General features: G+C 44.6%; 1 protein-coding gene across 1 annotated transcript in view; it reads right to left on the bottom strand.

Moving 5' to 3' along the window:
- The window catches only part of cntnap2a (contactin associated protein 2a), a 2,812,093-nt gene that overhangs the window by 768,600 nt on the left and 2,025,475 nt on the right, over window positions 1-18,018 (bottom strand). The window contains exon 14 of the mRNA XM_072508818.1: window positions 632-788. Within this exon, the coding sequence (XP_072364919.1) occupies window positions 632-788 (157 nt within the window). The remainder of the gene's footprint in view (window positions 1-631; window positions 789-18,018) is intronic.

Genomic DNA, 18,018 nt, shown 5'->3' with positions numbered 1-18,018 from the left:
ATTGGATGACTGCTTTCTGGCTAAACTGTTCCAATGAAGCTTGAGGAACAGCACCTCATCTTTCATTGAGGCAGCCTTCTGGACTTAACATGGAGTTCAAGGTTTTCAGATAATATCTTTCCACATTATCTTGGTGGTGGCAGTTGTTGCTGACGAATGGTATTCCCATTTACCATAGACTCATCTTTTGTTTTTTTACTTGTGTCATTCCTTTCCCTTCTGTCATTTAATCTCTCAAATCTTCCCCATTGATCTCCTTCCCACTTCTTTCCCAATCCCCATACTTGCTTAAAATGTTCCACATCTTTAACTCTTTCCAGTTCTGATCAAAGGTAATTGGACTCAAACTTTGGGGGGAATTTAATGTCCTCCCCAAATGGCAAGTTTGGTGATGGGCATTTAATCAGGCAGGAGGGTAGTGGGTCAGGACTCTACAACCTTGGTACGGTCCTTACATCTGGCATCTCTGTAAAGAATCGCTGGGGAAGGGTGCATTTAGGATGTTAATTCACATACTTAATATGACAATTTTGGAATTTCAGATTTCAAGTTGTGAGTTCGGCCGTCAGTGAATTTACAGGTCATTGCCACAAACTGAGGCAGAAAATGTGAGAATTATTAATTTACTCACCACTGTTTGGCATCAGCATCACAGTTGCAGTAATACTTCGGATTGGTGCAATTTCGCTCAATCCCGCAAGCACATTTCTGTATCCCGGGACCGGAACCTCCCCAATAATAATGCTTCTCGTTTCCTCTTCCTATCCACCAAGTATATGGATTGCCAGCTGCAAATATAACAAAGCAGACACACTAAATAAATGTTGATGATTAAATAGTCAATCTTTATTGACTATACTACCAGAAAGATTTTGACTGAGTTAGTACCAGAAGAAACAATTATTTTTGTAAAGCTTGTATCACAATCTTTTAAAATTAAAAAAATATATATTTAGAGTATCCAATTCATTTTTTTTCAATTAAGGGGCAATTTAGAGTGGCAAATTCACCCACCCTGCACATCCTTTGGGTTGTGGGAGTGAGACCCAAGCAGACATGGAGAGAATGTGCAAACTCTACATGGACAGTGACCTGGGGCCAGGTCCTCAGAGCCGTGAGGCAGCTGTGCCAACCACTCCACCACCATGCTGCCCCTTTCTTGCATCACAATCTGACTCCATTCTTATTACCTTAGACTTTTCGGAAACCAGGTTTGTTGCACTCTACATGTTCTGTAACACGGAGGTGCGAAGCCAGAAGCAAATGTTTTAAGAGACACACTGAAAATACTTTGTTGGAGGTTTGTAAAGTAATAATTGAGAAGCAAGGATGCATTGAAACTCGCTCTCCCAAAAGCAGTTGAAACTGGATGAATTGAACATTTTAAAATGGAGACTGCTAGATTTTTGATAGACATGGGTGTCAAGGGTTGCAGAAGAAAAGCAGGTAGATGGAGTCAGGATCTAACTGAATAATGGAACAAGAGGCAGAATGACCTCCTCCTGTTGCGATGCTTTCACAAATTCACAGGAGTGAAGCTTTAGCTACTTCTTGGAGATGTAAGAATTCACAATTTGTTTCTCATCTGAAACACCACCGTTCGGAGATTACTTTGTGAGATAGAAATTTCATATTGCAATGGAAAAGTGAGTTCATTGCTAAGGAGTGCACAATTAAAATAAACATTTATCAAAGCCTGTTCAGAGACATTTTTGAGTTGATATTCATTCAATTAAAAAATCTTATCTCCACTCTTCTATGCAGATAACAGCACAGATGATAAAAATGGTTGTGCATTTAAAAACAGATAACACAAAGATATTTTAATGTGTGCGACTGAAAAATGATAAAAGCATCCAAGCATTATTTCTACAAATTGAGAATTAATAGATAGTAGCTTCAGGGATGTAGTAACTCCGAAAAATAAAGATAGATGGGTGATGGTGAGAGGGGCTGGGAGGAAGCAGTCAGTACAGGGATCCCCTGTGGTTGTTCCCCTTAGTAACAAGTATACCGCATTGAATACTGTTGGGGGGGACGACTTACCAGGGATAAGCCATGGGGTACAGGTCTCTGGCACAGAGTCTGCCCCTGTTGCTCAGAAGGGTAGGGGGGAGAGGAGTAGAGCATTAGTCATTGGAGACTCCATAGTTAGGGGGATAGATAGGAGATTCTGTGGGAACATGAGTGACTCGCGGTTGGTGTGTTGCCACCCAGGTGCCAGGGTCCGCGATGTCTCGGATCGTGTTTTCAGGATCCTCAAGGGGGAGGGGGAGCAGCCCCAAGTCGTGGTCCACATAGGTACCAACGACATAGGTAGGAAAAGGAATAGGGGGGAATTCAGGGAGCTAGGGTGGAAACTTATATCTAGGACAAACAGAGTTATTATCTCTGGGTTGTTACCCGTGCTACGTGCTAGCGAGACGAGGAATAGGGGAGAGGAGCAGTTGAACACGTGGCTACAGGGATGGTGCAGGAGGGAGGGTTTCAGATTCATGGATAATTGGGGCTCATTCTGGGGTAGGTGGGACCTCTACAAACGGGATGGTCTACACCTGGACCAGAGCGGTACCAATATCCTGGGGGGGATATTTGCTAATGCTCTTCGGGAGGGTTTAAACTATATCAGCAGGGGATTGGGAAACTGAATTGGAGCTCCAGTATACAGGAGGTTGAGAGTAGTGAGGTCATGAATAAGGTTTCAAAGTTGCAGGAGTGTACCGGCAGGCAGGAAGGTGGTTTAAAGTGTGTCTTCTTCAATGCCAGGAGCATCCGGAATAAGGTGGGTCAACTTGCGGCATGGGTTGGTACCTGGGACTTCGATGTTGTGGCCATCTCGGAGACATGGATAGAGCAGGGACAGGAATGGTTGTTGCAGGTGCCGGGGTTTAGATATTTCAGTCAGCTCAGGGAAGGTGGTAAAAGAGGGGGAGGGGTGGCATTGTTAGTCATGGACAGTATTACGGTGGCAGAAAGGACGTTTGATGAGGACTCGTCTACTGAGGTAGTATGCGCTGAGGTTAGAAACAGGAAAGGTGAGGTCACCCTGTTTGGAGTTTTCTATAGGCCTCTGAAAAGTTCCAGAGAGGTAGAGGAAAGGATTGCAAAGATGATTCTGGATAGGAGTGAAAGTAACAGGGTAGTCGTTATGGGGGACTTTAACTTTCCAAATATTGACTGGAAACGCTATAGTTTGAGTACTTTAGATGGGTCCGTTTTTGTCCAATGTGTGCAGGAGGGTTTCCTGACACAGTATGTAGATAGGCCAACAAGAGGCGAGGCCATATTGGATTTGATGCTGGGTAATGAACCAGGACAGGTGTTAGATTTGGAGGTAGCTGAGCACTTTGGTGATAGTGATCACAATTCGATTACGTTTACTTTAGTGATGGAAAGGGATAGGTGTATACCGCAGGGCAAGAGTTATATCTGGGGGAAAGGCAATTATGATGCGATGAGGCAAGACTGAGGATGCATCAGATGGGGAGGAAAACTGCAGGGGATGGGCACAATGGAAATGTGGAGCTTGTTCAAGGAAGAACTACTACGTGTCCTTGATAAATATGTACCTGTCAGGCAGGGAGGAAGTGGTCGAGCGAGAGAACCGTGGTTTACTAAAGCAGTTCAAACACGTGTCAAGAGGAAGAAGGAGGCTTATGTAAAGATGAGACGTGAAGGTTCAGTTTGGGCGCTCAAGAGTTACAAGTTAGCGAGGAAGGACCTAAAGAGAGAGCTAAGAAGAGCCAGGAGGGGACATGAGAAGTCTTCGGCAGGTAGGATCAAGGATAACCCTATAGCTTTCTATAGATATGTCAGGAATAAAAGAACGACTAGGATAAGAGTAGGGCCAGTCAAGGACAGTAGTGGGAAGTTGCGCGTGGAATCCGAGTAGATAGGAGAGGTGCTAAATGAATATTCTCCGTCAGTATTCACACAGGAAAAGGCAATGTTTTCGAGGAGAATACTGAGAGACAGGCTACTAGACTAGAAGGGCTTGAGGTTCATAAGGAGGAGGGGTTAGCAATTCTGGAAAGTGCAAAAATAGATAAATCCCCTGGGCCGGATGGGATTTATCCTAGGATTCTCTGGGAAGCTAGGGAGGAGATTGCTGAGCCTTTGATCTTTAAGTCATCTTTGTCTACAGGAATAGTGCCAGAGGACTGGAGAATAGCAAATATTGTCCCCTTGTTCAAGAAGGGGAGTAGAGACAACTCCGGTAACTATAGACCAGTGAGCCTTACTTCTGTTGTAGGCAAAGTCTTGGAAAGGTTTATAAGAGATAGGATGTATAATCATCTGGGAAGGAATAATTTGATTAGAGATAGTCAACACGGTTTTGTGAAGGGTAGGTCATGCCACACAAACCTTATTGAGTTTTTTGAGAAGGTGACCAAACAGGTGGATGAGGGTAAAGCAGTTGATGTGGTGTATATGGATTTCAGTAAAGCGTTTGATAAGGTTCCCCACGGTAAGCTATTTCAGAAAATACGGAGGCGTGGGATTCAGGGTGATTTAGCAGTTTGGATCAGAAATTGGCTAGCTGGAAGAAGACAAAGGGTGGTGGTTGATGGGAAATGTTCAGACTGGAGTCTAGTTACTAGTGGTGTACCACAAGGATCTGTTTTGGGGCCACTGCTGTTTGTCGTTTTTATAAATGACCTGTAGGAGGGCGTAGAAGGATGGGTGAGTTCATTTGCAGATGACACTAAAGTCGGTGGAGTGTGGACAGTGCGGATTGATGTTACAGGTTACAGAGGGACATAGATAAGCTGCAGCGCTGGGCTGAGAGGTGGCAAATGGAGTTTAATGCAGAAAAGTGTGAGGTGATTCATTTTGGAAGGAATAACAGGAAGACAGAGTACTGGGCTAATGGTAAGATTCTTGGTCGTTTGGATGAGCAGAGAGATCTTGGTGTCCATGTACATAGATCCCTGAAAGTTGCCACCCAGGTTGAGAGGGTTGTTAAGAAGGCGTACGGTGTGTTAGCTTTTATTGGTAGAGGGATTGAGTTTCGGAGCCATGAGATCATGTTGCAGCTCTACAAAACTCTGGTGCGGCCGCATTTGGAGTATTGTGTGCAATTCTGATCGCCGCATTGTAGGAAGGATGTGGAAGCATTGGAAAAGGTGCTGAGGAGATTTACCAGAATGTTGCCTGGTATGGAGGGAAGATCTTATGAGGGAAGGCTGAGGGACTTGAGGCTGTTTTCGTTAGAGAGAAGAAGGTTAAGAGGTGACTTAATTGAGGCATACAAGATGATCAGAGGATTAGATAGGGTGGTCAGTGAGAGCCTTTTTCCTCGGATGGTGATGTCTAGCACGAGGGGACATAGCTTCAAATTGAGGGGAGATAAATATAGGACAGATGTCAGAGGTAGGTTCTTTACTCAGAGAGTAGTAAGGGCATGGAATGCCCTGCCTGCAACAGTAGTGGACTTGCCATCATTAAGGGCATTTAAATGGTCATTAGATTGACAAATGGACGATAAGGGAATAGTATAGATGGGCTTTAGAGTGGTTTCACAGGTCGGTGCAACATCGAGGGCCGAAGGGCCTGTACTGTGCTGTAATGTTCCATGTTCTAATTCCGTAGTGACAGTATGGCTAAATATATCTGAAGAACCTAAAATGCATGGTTCAAAACATTTTAAGATATAAAGAAAGAATTTACATTTATAAATCAATTACATCTTCGAGCCAAGCAAAAGGACCATATAACCAACAGATTATCTTTTTTGATGTACAGTCAATATCATATGTGGTTAAATCTGGCAATTCATTTGTACACTGCAAGATTCCATAAACAGAAAATGAATGAACATCCACATCAGCGTTTTTTTTCTGATAGTAATTTAGGGAAGAATGTTGGTAAAAGGACAGAAGAAAACTTGTACATTTCAAAGAATTGTGATGATGAGCTCTTTTACATCCACCTGAGCTAGCAGATGTGGCCCCAGCTTAATTACACATCTGGAAGGTACCAGTTTGAACAATGCAGCACCTCCTCATACTGCACTATAGTGTCACCCTGGAGTGGGGCTTGTATCCACAAAATCATCCCTGAATTGCACAATACTACACTGGTAATCTCAAAGTAGATGCACATTGAGAATGTGAAATGCTTCACAATTCAGGTGGGCCACAAGATGACAGATAAAGGTCTTCCCGGGCAAATGATGCAATCCCTTATATTCAGTAAAAGCCAGTTGAGCAATAGAATTATGCCACCTAAACTTCCAGCAAGTTCCATTGGAAAGTCTATTTGTTAATCTCAAAGCTTGTGGGGATTCAGTGCCTATTTTAGGTACGGATGTGAAATTGGCTAAAATATAGTAATCAGTAAGTACTTGGTGCAGGAGATAAATGTATGTGGGGATGGGACTGAGTGGGACTGCCTCAGGAATTGGTGTTTGCATCACCACTACTTCTAATTTACACAAACGACTTTGACTTAAAAACCTAGTATAACGTGAACAAAGAAGATGATACTCAAGTACACAGGATAGTTGAACTGGAAAAAGCAATGCTGAAATTACTTGACGAACAAAAGCTGGAAGTGGGCAGGTCTATGTCAGGTGAAGATCAACGCAGACTGTAATAAAAATGGACACCTTCATCAACTAACCACAGGTTTGTTGAACGTTTTAGAGAAGACCTGTGCTCCTCAAAGAAATACAAGTGAAGACACTGATCAAAAGATGGCTGAACTGTAAATTTCATATGTGGTTTACACTGACAGACCTGTCTGAAGGAACATGAAATTTTGCGCTTGAAGAGGTGTCAAGACCCACTTCAATTGAGAAATTTGAAAGGAAAGTATGGAAAATGCAAAAGGCTGGACTACACTCTTTTGAAGACAATGGAGATTGTTTCCTACATCCCAACAGGCACAAAAACACATCTCCTGTTGATAAATATATCTCAGTATGTGTCAAAACATTTCTGAGTTGAAAGCAAGATAACTTTTGATACAAAACATGCCAATTGAATTCCCTTCTGGGAATACAAAGAGAAATGAATTGAAACTGGCTGAAGATGTGGCAGTGGCAGAGTAAGTCTCCAGTCAATGCTGCAGAAACAGGCAGGTGATCTCTCTCTCTCTCCCTGGAGGCACGTTGTCTATCAGGCAGTGGAAGCAGAAAGAAGCAGGACAATCTCTTTATCTCCCCACGAGTCTCGTGGAGCACGAGCCCCCCCCAATGAGGGGCAGAGGCCCATCAGTGCGATACTCAATGCAGGACATTAAAAGCCGACCCAGACGGGAACTGATCTGCAGAGTAGTCCCGGCTGTTACTTGTATATACTTTACTTTGGTAATAAACCATTAACTTTTCCTCTCATTTCCAGACTCCTCTGTGACTACTAAATTGGCAAGGAGATGGGATGGAGGTAAAAAGCTTAGGACACCACCCCATTCCGACACAGATCACTGCCTATGACATGGACTCCTGGGACCCCGGCCTAGCCCAAACACCACTGGCACCAGGTCCGTTTACTAAGGGCCGCTACACCAGGTATGATGCCTCCCAAGAATCAATGGAGTACAATCCAAGGCGATACGGCACTTGTGGCCGACGCAATTGCAGAGATAGGAAGCCATAGGTCAGCCAGCAAACCTGTCTCCCTGCCCGAGGGAGACGGCAGCCCAGAACCCGGACCCTCCACTTAGAGCAACCTGGTGATGAGGAGTGTATGCAATTGAATTGCATCACTGCGCCGTGGGTTGGCCTCATTAGGATTACTATCCAGGTGAACAGCCACCTGTTAGAGATGGAGTTGGTCATGGGGTTTCAGATTCAGTAGTTGAGAGACAGACTTTCAAGACAATCAGGACTGGAGTTCAACAGTTTAGTTTGCGAGACACTGAGGCGAGGCTAGCGACCTACACAGGGGAACCCTTAACCAGAGCATGCACAATGATGATGCCAGTGACTTATGGGCAGCAGTCCATTAGGCTACTGTTAATAATAGTAAAGGGCTCCAGATCGAGTCTGCTGGGCCAAAACTGATTGCCACACCTCTGGTTGGACTGGCAACAGATCTTCAAGCCGGGCACCTGAGGACTTTACAAAGTGTTGGGGAAGTACCCTGAAGTCTTCCAGAAAAGTCTGGGAAAAATTAAGGAAACTGTGGCCAAAATATATGTGGAGGCTGAGGCCCAGCCTATGTACTCCTGGGCCCACCCAGTTCCCTATGCACTTCTGGCAAAGGTCTAGGACAAATCCAGCTAACCGGAAGGCCTAGGGATCATCAAATCGGTACTGCTTGCCGATTGGGCAGCACCGGTTGTCCCAGTACTAAAATCTGACCAAAAAGGTATGCATGTGCAGTGATTATAAGTCGGCCATCAACATGGCCTCCCCTCTGGACAGGTACCCAATGCCACTGATAGAAGACCTCTGTGCAAAGTTAGCTTGGGGGGGGGGGATCATTGCTTTTCCAAGCTCGACATGAGTCGTGCTTATCTGCGACCGGAGCTGGATGCCGATTCCAGGCATTATATCGCGATTAATACACGCAGGGGCCTCCACAAATACATGAGACCGCCGTTCAGAGTGTTATCAGCTTGCACAATTTTGCAGCATGTTATGGAGAATATCCTGAGTGGGCTATTGAAATGAAAAATGAAAATGAAATGAAATGAAAATCACTTCTTGTCACAAGTAGGCTTCAAATGAAGTTACTGTGAAAAGCCCCTGGTCTCCACATTCCGCCTCCTGTTTGGGGAGGCTGGTACGGGAATTGAACCCGCGCTGCTGGCCTTGTTCTGCTTTACAAGCCAGCTGTTTAGCCCACTGTGCTAAACCAGCCCCTTGTGTGTGGTGGCCAAATTGGATGATGTGCTGGCTATCGGAACCACGGAAAGGGAACACCTGAGCAACCTGGAGGAAGTCCTCCGCCAGTTTTCCAAGACAGATGTCCGTCTCAAGAGGGGAAGTGCGTTTTCTTCACCAAGGGAGTTACATACTAGGGGTATAAGACCATAAGACATAGGAGCGGAAGTAAGGCCATTCGGCCCATCGAGTCCACTCCACCATTCAATCATGGCTGATTTCAACTCCATTTACCCGTTCTCTCTCCATAGCCCTTAATTCCTCGAGAAATCAAGAATTTATCAACTTCTGTCTTAAAGACACTCAACATCCCGGCCTCGACCGCCCTCTGTGGCAATGAATTCCACAGACCCACCACTCTCTGGCTGAAGAAATTTCTCCTCATCTCTGTTCTAAAGTGACTCCCTTTTATTCTAAGGCTGTGCCCCCGGGTCCTCGTCTCCCCTGTTAATGGAAACAACTTCCCTACATCCACCCTATCTGAGCCATTCATTATCTTGTCAGTTTCTATTAGATCTCCCCTCAACCTCCTAAACTCCAATGAATATAATCCCAGGATCCTCAGACGTTCATCGTATGTTAGGCCTACTATTCCTGGGATCATCCGTGCGAATCTCCGCTGGACCCGCTCCAGTGCCAGTATGTCCTTCCTGAGGTGTGGGGCCCAAAATTGCTCACAGTATTCTAAATGGGGCCTAACTAATGCTTTATAAAGCTTCAGAAGTACATCACTGCTTTTATATTCCAAGCCTCTTGAGATGAATGACAACAGTGCATTTGCTTTCTTAATTACGGACTCAACCTGCAAGTTTACCTTTAGAGAATCCTGGACTAGGACTCCCAAGTCCCTTTGCACTTCAGCATTATGAATTTTGTCACCGTTTAGAAAATAGTCCATGCCTCTATTCTTTTTTTCCCAAAGTGCAAGACCTCGCACTTGCCCACGTTGAATTTCATCAGCCATTTCTTGGGCCACTCTCCTAAAATATCTAAATCTTTCTGCAGCCTCCCCACCTCCTCCATACTACCTGCCCCTCCACCTATCTTTGTATCATCGGCAAACTTAGCCAGAATGCCCTCAGTCCTGTCATCTAGATCGTTAATATATAAAGAGAACAGCTGTGGCCCCAACACTGAACCCTGCGGGACACCACTCGTCACCGGTTGCCATTCCGAAAAATAACCTTTTATCCCAACTCTCTGCCTTCTGCCTGACAGCCAATCGTCAATCCGTGTTAGTACCTTGCCTCGAATACCATGGGCCCTTATTTTACTCAGCAGTCTCCCGTGAGGCACCTTATCAAAGGCCTTTTGGAAGTCAAGATAGATAACATCCATTGGCTCTCCTTGGTCTAACCTATTTGTTATCTCTTCAAAGAACTCTAACAGGTTTGTCAGGCACGACTTCCCCTTACTAAATCCATGCTGACTTGTCCTAATCTGACCCTGCACTTCCAAGAATTTAGAAATCTCATCCTTAACAATGGATTCTAGAATCTTGCCAACAACCAAGGTTAGGCTAATTGGCCTATAATTTTCCATTTTTTCCTTGTTCCCTTCTTGAACAGGGGGGGTTACAACAGCGATTTTCCAATCCTCTGGGACTTTCCCTGACTCCAGTGACTTTTGAAAGATCAAAACTAACGCCTCCACTATTTCTTCAGCTATCTCCTTTAGAACTCTAGGATGTAGCCCATCTGGGCCCGGAGATTTATCAATTTTTAGACCTCTTAGTTTCTCTAGCACTTTCTCCTTTGTGATGGCTACCATATTCAACTCTGCCCCCTGACTCTCCTGAATTGTTGGGATATTACTCATGTCTTCTACTGTGAAGACTGACGCGAAGTACTTATTTAGTTCCTTAGCTGTCTCCCATCACTAGATTACCAGCGTTATTTTGGAGCGGCCCAATGTCTACTTTTGCCTCCCGTTTGTTTTTAATATATTTAAAGAAACTTTTACTATCATTCCTAATGTTACTGGCTAGCCTACCTTCATAATTGATCCTCTCTTTCCTTATTTCTCTCTTTGTTATCCTCTGTTTGTTTTTGTAGCCTTCCCAATCTTCTGACTTCCCACTACTCTTTGCCACATTATAGGCTTTCTCTTTTGCTTTGATGCATTCCCGAACTTCCTTTGTCAGCCATGGCTGCCTAATCCCTCCCCTGATAACCTTTCTTTTCTTTGGGATGAACCTCTGTACTGTGTCCTCAATTACTCCCAGAAACTCCTGCCATTGCTGTTCTACTGTCTTTCCCACTAGGCTCTGCTCCCAGTCGATTTTCGTCAGTTCCTCCCTCATGCCCCTGTAGTTACCTTTATTTAACTGTAACACCTTTACATCTGATTCTACCTTCTTTCTTTCAAATTGGAGATTGAATTCTACCATATTATGATCACTGCCTCCTAAGTGCTCCCTTACTTTAAGATCTTTAATCAAGTCTGGCTCATTACATAACACGAAGTCCAGAATGGCCTGTTCCCTCGTGGGCTCCATCACAAGCTGTTCCAAAAAGCCCTCCTGTAAACATTCAATGAATTCCCTTTCCTTGGGTCCACTGGCAGCATTATTTACCCAGTCCACCTGCATATTGAAGTCTGGATCAACGCTGGTAGAGGAGAAGTTTCGGGCGATTAGACAAGCCCACATTCCGGAAAGCGTGACAGAGTTATGGTCGTTCTTAGTGACCACTGTCGACCATCTACACACATTGCTGAAGAAGCACCAAGAATGGGCGTGGAAAGCACCTTAGGAGGAAGCTTTTGCCAGGGTGAAGCAGCAGCTAAGGTCTTCCAAATTACTGACACATTGCAGTGTCAGTGTGAGGACAGTGTGAAACAGATTGGTAAGCTCGAGGAAATACTTGTCAGGAAGGAAGATGTGTTGGGCATTTTGAAAAACTTGAGGATAGACAAGTCCCCCGGGCCTGACGGGATATATCCAAGGATTCTATGGGAAGCAAGAGATGAAATTGCAGAGCCGTTGGCAATGATCTTTTCGTCCTCACTGTCAACAGGGGTGGTACCAGGGGATTGGAGAGTGGCGAATGTCGTGCCCCTGTTCAAAAAAGGAACTAGGGATAACCCTGGGAATTACAGGCCAGTTAGTCTTACTTCGGTGGTAGGCAAAGTAATGGAAAGGGTACTGAAGGATAGGATTTCTGAGCATCTGGAAAGACACTGCTTGATTAGGGATAGTCAGCACGGATTTGTGAGGGGTAGGTCTTGCCTTACAAATCTTATTGAATTCTTTGAGGAGGTGACCAAGCATGTGGATGAAGGTAAAGCAGTGGATGTAGTGTACATGGATTTTAGTAAGGCATTTGATAAAGTTCCCCATGGTAGGCTTATGCAGAAAGTAAGGAGGCATGGGATAGTGGGAAATTTGGCCAGTTGGATAACGAACTGGCTAACCGATAGAAGTCAGAGAGTGGTGGTGGATGGCAAATATTCAGCCTGGATCCCAGTTACCAGTGGTGTACCGCAGGGATCAGTTCTGGGTCCTCTGCTGTTTGTGATTTTCATTAATGACTTGGATGAGGGAGTTGAAGGGTGGGTCAGTAAATTTGCAGACGATACGAAGATTGGTGGAGTTGTGGATAGTAAGGAGGGCTGTTGTCGGCTGCAAAGAGACATAGATAGGATGCAGAGCTGGGCTGAGAAGTGGCAGATGGAGTTTAACCCTGAAAAGTGTGAGGTTGTCCATTTTGGAAGGACAAATATGAATGCGGAATATAGGGTTAACGGTAGAGTTCTTGGCAATGTGGAGGAGCAGAGAGATCTTGGGGTCTATGTTCATACATCTTTGAAAGTTGCCACTCAAGTGGATAGAGCTGTGAAGAAGGCCTATGGTGTGCTCGCGTTCATTAACAGAGGGATTGAATTTAAGAGCCGTGAGGTGATGATGCAGCTGTACAAAACTTTGGTAAGGCCACATTTGGAGTACTGTGTACAGTTCTGGTCGCCTCATTTTAGGAAGGATGTGGAAGCTCTGGAAAAGGTGCAAAGAAGATTTACCAGGATGTTGCCTGGAATGGAGAGTAGGTCTTTCGAGGAAAGGTTGAGGGTGCTAGGCCTTTTCTCATTAGAGCGGAGAAGGATGAGGGGCGACTTGATAGAGGTTTATAAGATGATCAGGGGAATAGATAGAGTAGACAGTCAGAGACTTTTTCCCCGGGTGGAACACACCATTACAAGGGGACATAAATTTAAGGTGAAAGGTGGAAGATATAGGAGGGATATCAGAGGTAGGTTCTTTACCCAGAGAGTAGTGGGGGCATGGAATGCACTGCCTGTGGAAGTAGTTGAGTCGGAAACATTAGGGACCTTCAAGCAGCTATTGGATAGGTACATGGATGACGGTAAAATGATATAGTGTAGATTTATTTGTTCTTAAGGGCAGCACGGTAGCATTGTGGATAGCGCAATTGCTTCACAGCTCCATGGTCCCAGGTTCGATTCCGGCTTGGGTCATTGTCTGTGCGGAGCCTGCACGTCCTCCCCGTGTCTGCGTGGGTTTCCTCCGGGTGCTCCGATTTCCTCCCACAGTCCAAAGATGTGCGGGTTAGGTGAATTGGCCAATGATAAATTGCCCTTAATGTCCAAATTGCCCTTGGTGTTGGGTGGAGGTGTTGAGTTTGGGTATGGTGCTCTTTCCAAGAGCCGGTGCAGACTCAAAGGGCCGAATGGCCTCCTTCTGCACTGTAAATTCAATGATAATCTATGATTAATCTAGGACAAAGGTTCGGCACAACATCGTGGGCCGAAGGGCCTGTTCTGTGCTGTATTTTCTATGTTCTAACTCCTCCAAGCCTCTTTTGGTGATGTGCGACATCTCGCCTTTGGAATCAAAGCTGTATTGTCCCACCGTATGGCTGATGGAAGACAAAGGCCAACAATGTTCGCATCAAGGACAATGGCCGCTACGGAGCGTAATTACTCTCAGATGGAAAAGGAAGAGTTGGCCGTCGTATTTGCGGTGAAGAAATTTCATCAGTACTTGTATGGGTGTCAATTCACCATTGTGGCACACCGTAAGCCATTGTTAGGCCTTTTTAAAGAGGGCAAGATGATCCTACCATCATTCAGTGATGGATTCAGTGATGGATCCAGTTGCTAAAAGCATACGAGTACATGTTTGAGATTTGCCCAGGCACGCAAATTGCGAAGGGGGACGTGTTGAGCAGACTCTGGCTGCTGAAATGCTCCCCTTCACCCAAGGGCCTTCAAAGTTGTTTAGACACAGAACTTTATGAACACTTTGGTCATCACCGCAGTCCAGATACGCGACTGGATGGAGAAAGATTCCATATTGGCGAAAGTACACCACAGCATCTTACACGGGGGCCAGCAAGGGAAGCTCCCGAAGAATTAGAGGCCTTTGAAGCCAGAATGCTGGAGATCAGCTTAGAAGCTTGCATTATTCTGTGGGGGGCTCGCTTTCTGGTATCACGACAGGGCAGAGGGGCCATTCTTCGACATCTGCATAACAGAAACCCAGTGGTGTCAAAAATGAATATGCTAGCCCTCCGTTATGTGTGGTGGCTAGGCATGAATAGCACAATTGAACGACTGGCCCAACAGTACACCACATGCCAAGAACAGCAGAAACTCCCGGCTGCCGCCCCGCTACATCTGTGGGAATGGCAGGCCAGCATTGGGTGCGCCAACACGCCGATTTCGCCGGACCTTTCCAGCGGTCAATGTTTCGACTCGTGTCTTACATCAATTCCAAGTGGCTGGAAGTTTATCGAATATCCAGACAGTGGCTGACCATCTATCCAGACATAGAGGGTCGGGTAGGTAGTCAAAGGGGTGGGGTGTAATCGCATAGGAGGTGGTCAGGAGGGCGGGGTGGTAGTTAGGTGGGCAGGAGAATAGTCGGGAGTTGGGGGGGTAATGGGGGGGGAGGGGGGGGTGTCAAGGCAATTTTAGATGGTTGGGGGTGGAGGATGTGGTTGGTAGAAGTAGTCAGGAATTCCTGTGGGGAGTCAGGATGGGTCATTGTCAAAGTTACCCAGAAGTTAATCCTTCTAACTTTTCCTGGGTAACTATTCTACTCAGAAACATCCAAAGCCTCCCATGTAAATTGGATTTTTGGACGGTTCCCAGAGCAGGGTAATTGCCCACCAGAAGTTTAAACAGCCCGGGAAATTCCCATGCAGTCCTTGCATGTGAATCTCCTGTTAAGCTCCGATGGTAACTCTGGAATAAGAATGAGAAAGCAGGTCATGACTCCGTCGATTCTAAGTTTGTTGTGTTCAGCAATCACTTCTCCACAATAAAACAGCTCTTTATATATTGGTGCATTTTATTAAACAATTTAGACCTCAATTCTAACTTGAGTATGAGGGAACATTAACTCTTCCCTAAAACCTATGTGGGGTTCCCCAGAGCATCTTCTGGTGTACCTCTGGGGTATGATGTGCCCGGAGATCGGAGGTTCTTGCCACAATTGAATTTCTTCCTGAAAGAAACTCCAACAATTTCCCAGAAAATTAGAACCTTGCTTCAATCTTTCAACCTTCTTTGGGGTTGACAAAAACTGACCACTCCCTTATTTTTCCATGAAGAAAGCAAGTAACTATAACGTTACTTGTGTTTCTGGAACCCCTCATCGTTCACCTGAGGAAGGAGCTGCGCTCTGGAAGCTAGTGATTCAAAACAATCTGTTGGACTTTAACCTGGTGTTGTAAGATTTCTTACAGTAACGATAAAGTTGGCATTTCATTGCAATTGGTATGCAATTGCTAAGTTTCCTATTTGATCCTGAGCTGACTTATTTTCGAGCACACTTATTTTCACCTTTGCAGTATTTACAGTCCCGTGCCTTCCTCATCTCACCTCCCTGAAATCATTAATTGAACACAATTTTATCAGCGTGCCCCAATCCATTACCACAACCTCCTCCAACTCAATGCTCTTTGCCTTTGGTTTGCTGTCCCTTGCCTTCAGTGTATCGCTCTCTCCACTGCATGAATTATATCAGATCCTTCAGCCTGAAACTCTCCCCTTTAACATGCCCATCATGCTATCTTCTTTCTTACCTTTAAAGTCCGAAAAGTATCACAGTCTCCCTGGCAAAAAACAAGGGCAGAAAATTGGTTCTGCTTCATCCCTTCATAATCCCCCCCTCATTGTCGTAAAAATCAATTTAATGCCTTCAGTGTTTGTATACTTTAAAACAGTTCAGTGATTCGCATTGAACTGCATTTCACTAAGTAAATGCGCATGAAGCTTTTAATGCAAAACTTCACTTTGATTTGCCTCATTAATATGCGGTCAACATATCCAATAATCCTTTCAAGTTTGTTTGGCAACATTTCTACAGCAATGCTTTTCTTTTATTTTGGCACATGACAATTCTTGTACTTCTTGACTTCTTGCACTATTTTCTGAAAGGCTGGAGAAAGTTCCAGCCAACTCATTTTACCTTTGGAATTTATGGACATAGAGCATGTTTCCATAGCAGAGCACCCAATATGCTTCATAAAAAGGGACTGTTGTCAATTCGGATACTGAATTCAAATTACAAGAAGATTTAGACGGCAATCAAAGTTTCACAGGTAAAACTTTCACAGATAACGATACCGCCTTATGATGTGTTTTAGGCCCTGTGCTTGAGCTGCTGACAGGCTACAGAGGGCTCCTGAGAGGCTGGAAAGTGGGCAGTCTCAATATAGAAAATCTCTACCTTGGCCCCATTACCTCCGATGCCAATATCCGTGTTCAGGGCAGAAAGAGGGTCTTCCCCACAAGGCATTACAAAAGATCAATGATTAGCCAATGGTTGAGTGTATATTCAGTGGAAGCCTGCTGATGTTCTGGTAAGAGCACGTTTGAAAGATTTTCCAAGCCACGATCCTGTGCACGGGTCGTTGCTTCTATCTCACCAGACCTGCACTCGCAAACCTCCACCAATGTAAATACAGAGCCGTTTTCAGTCTCACTACATTGCTGCAGCCCCGCGCACAGAGGGAATATAATGAGTCTAATAAATAAGCTATGGTTAGGGCAAGTCATCAGACACAGATCAATATTTTACCTTGGGGAGAATTTCTGTGTTTTTAACATTTTTCTTCCTGTGGTACCAAATCGGTGACCGGTTTTACAGTTCCATTGAATATAGTTGATGACAAAAGTTAAATTTACTTCCAATGAGTGAGTGCATCTTTGGAACACTCGACTCATAATAGCATTACATCTGGTGCACTGCGTCAGCGGATTACTGGGTGGACCAAATGGGAATGGTGAGAAAAGTTGGCATGGGGAACGCAAAATGAAAATGACACTGACAAAAGTTTGTGAGATGCTGCAACTGCCCCTTCAAATTTTGGTATTTTCTTTGCTACAAATGTCTTGCATTAGCCCTTGCATTAAGGATGTTCAACACAACTATGGTAAAAGAAAAATACAACGAAGAACCATGCACCAGTATTGATTCATTGAATTTTAGCCTGTGAATGACAGCTTCATTTCCCCATTGGAAGGATCCAATCTGTAATCCTAAGACCACATGCCAATGTTGTATGAACAATCATTTTCTTGTCAGGATTTAAAGCTATTGCTGTATATACAAAATGTATGTCACCAGCTCTCCAGCTCACAAGAGCTGCCTCTGATGGGAATTAAATAATAAAATCTATCAGCCTCCCTTCAAATCTTTGAACCTCTTGCAGTAAAAGAAAATGTGAATCCAAAAGTGATGAAAGACAGCAATAAAAACCTTCTGCCACTTTCAGATGACATGGAGGAACAGCACTGTTTGACTCTCCAGTCTCTAAAACATTCCATTCATGTGTTTTTGCAACTGCATTTTAGTTCATCAACAACATTATTCCAAGTAACTATGTGTTTTTCTTTATTCTTTCACAGGATGTGGATGCCACTGGCAAGGACGGCATTTGTTGCCCATCCCTAATTGTCCTTGAACTGTGTGGCTTACTGAGCCATTTCAGTGGACAGTTAAGAGTCACCAAAATTGCTGTGGGCTTTGAGTCACATGGCGGCCAGACCAGGTAAGGACGATGGATCTCCTTCCCAAATGGCCATTCGTGAACCAGATGGGTTTTTACGACATTCGATGATCGTTTCAAGGTCACCATTACTGAGACAAGCTTCCAATTCTAGATTTATTAATTGAAATCAAATTCCACTAACACCCTTTGAAGTCTGTTATGTAATAT

This window comes from Scyliorhinus torazame, chromosome 6, assembly GCF_047496885.1.
Source record: "Scyliorhinus torazame isolate Kashiwa2021f chromosome 6, sScyTor2.1, whole genome shotgun sequence".
NCBI classification, from domain to species: domain Eukaryota; kingdom Metazoa; phylum Chordata; class Chondrichthyes; order Carcharhiniformes; family Scyliorhinidae; genus Scyliorhinus; species Scyliorhinus torazame.
Note: the sequence above shows the minus strand (reverse complement) of the source record. Positions and strands in the feature narration are given on the sequence as shown.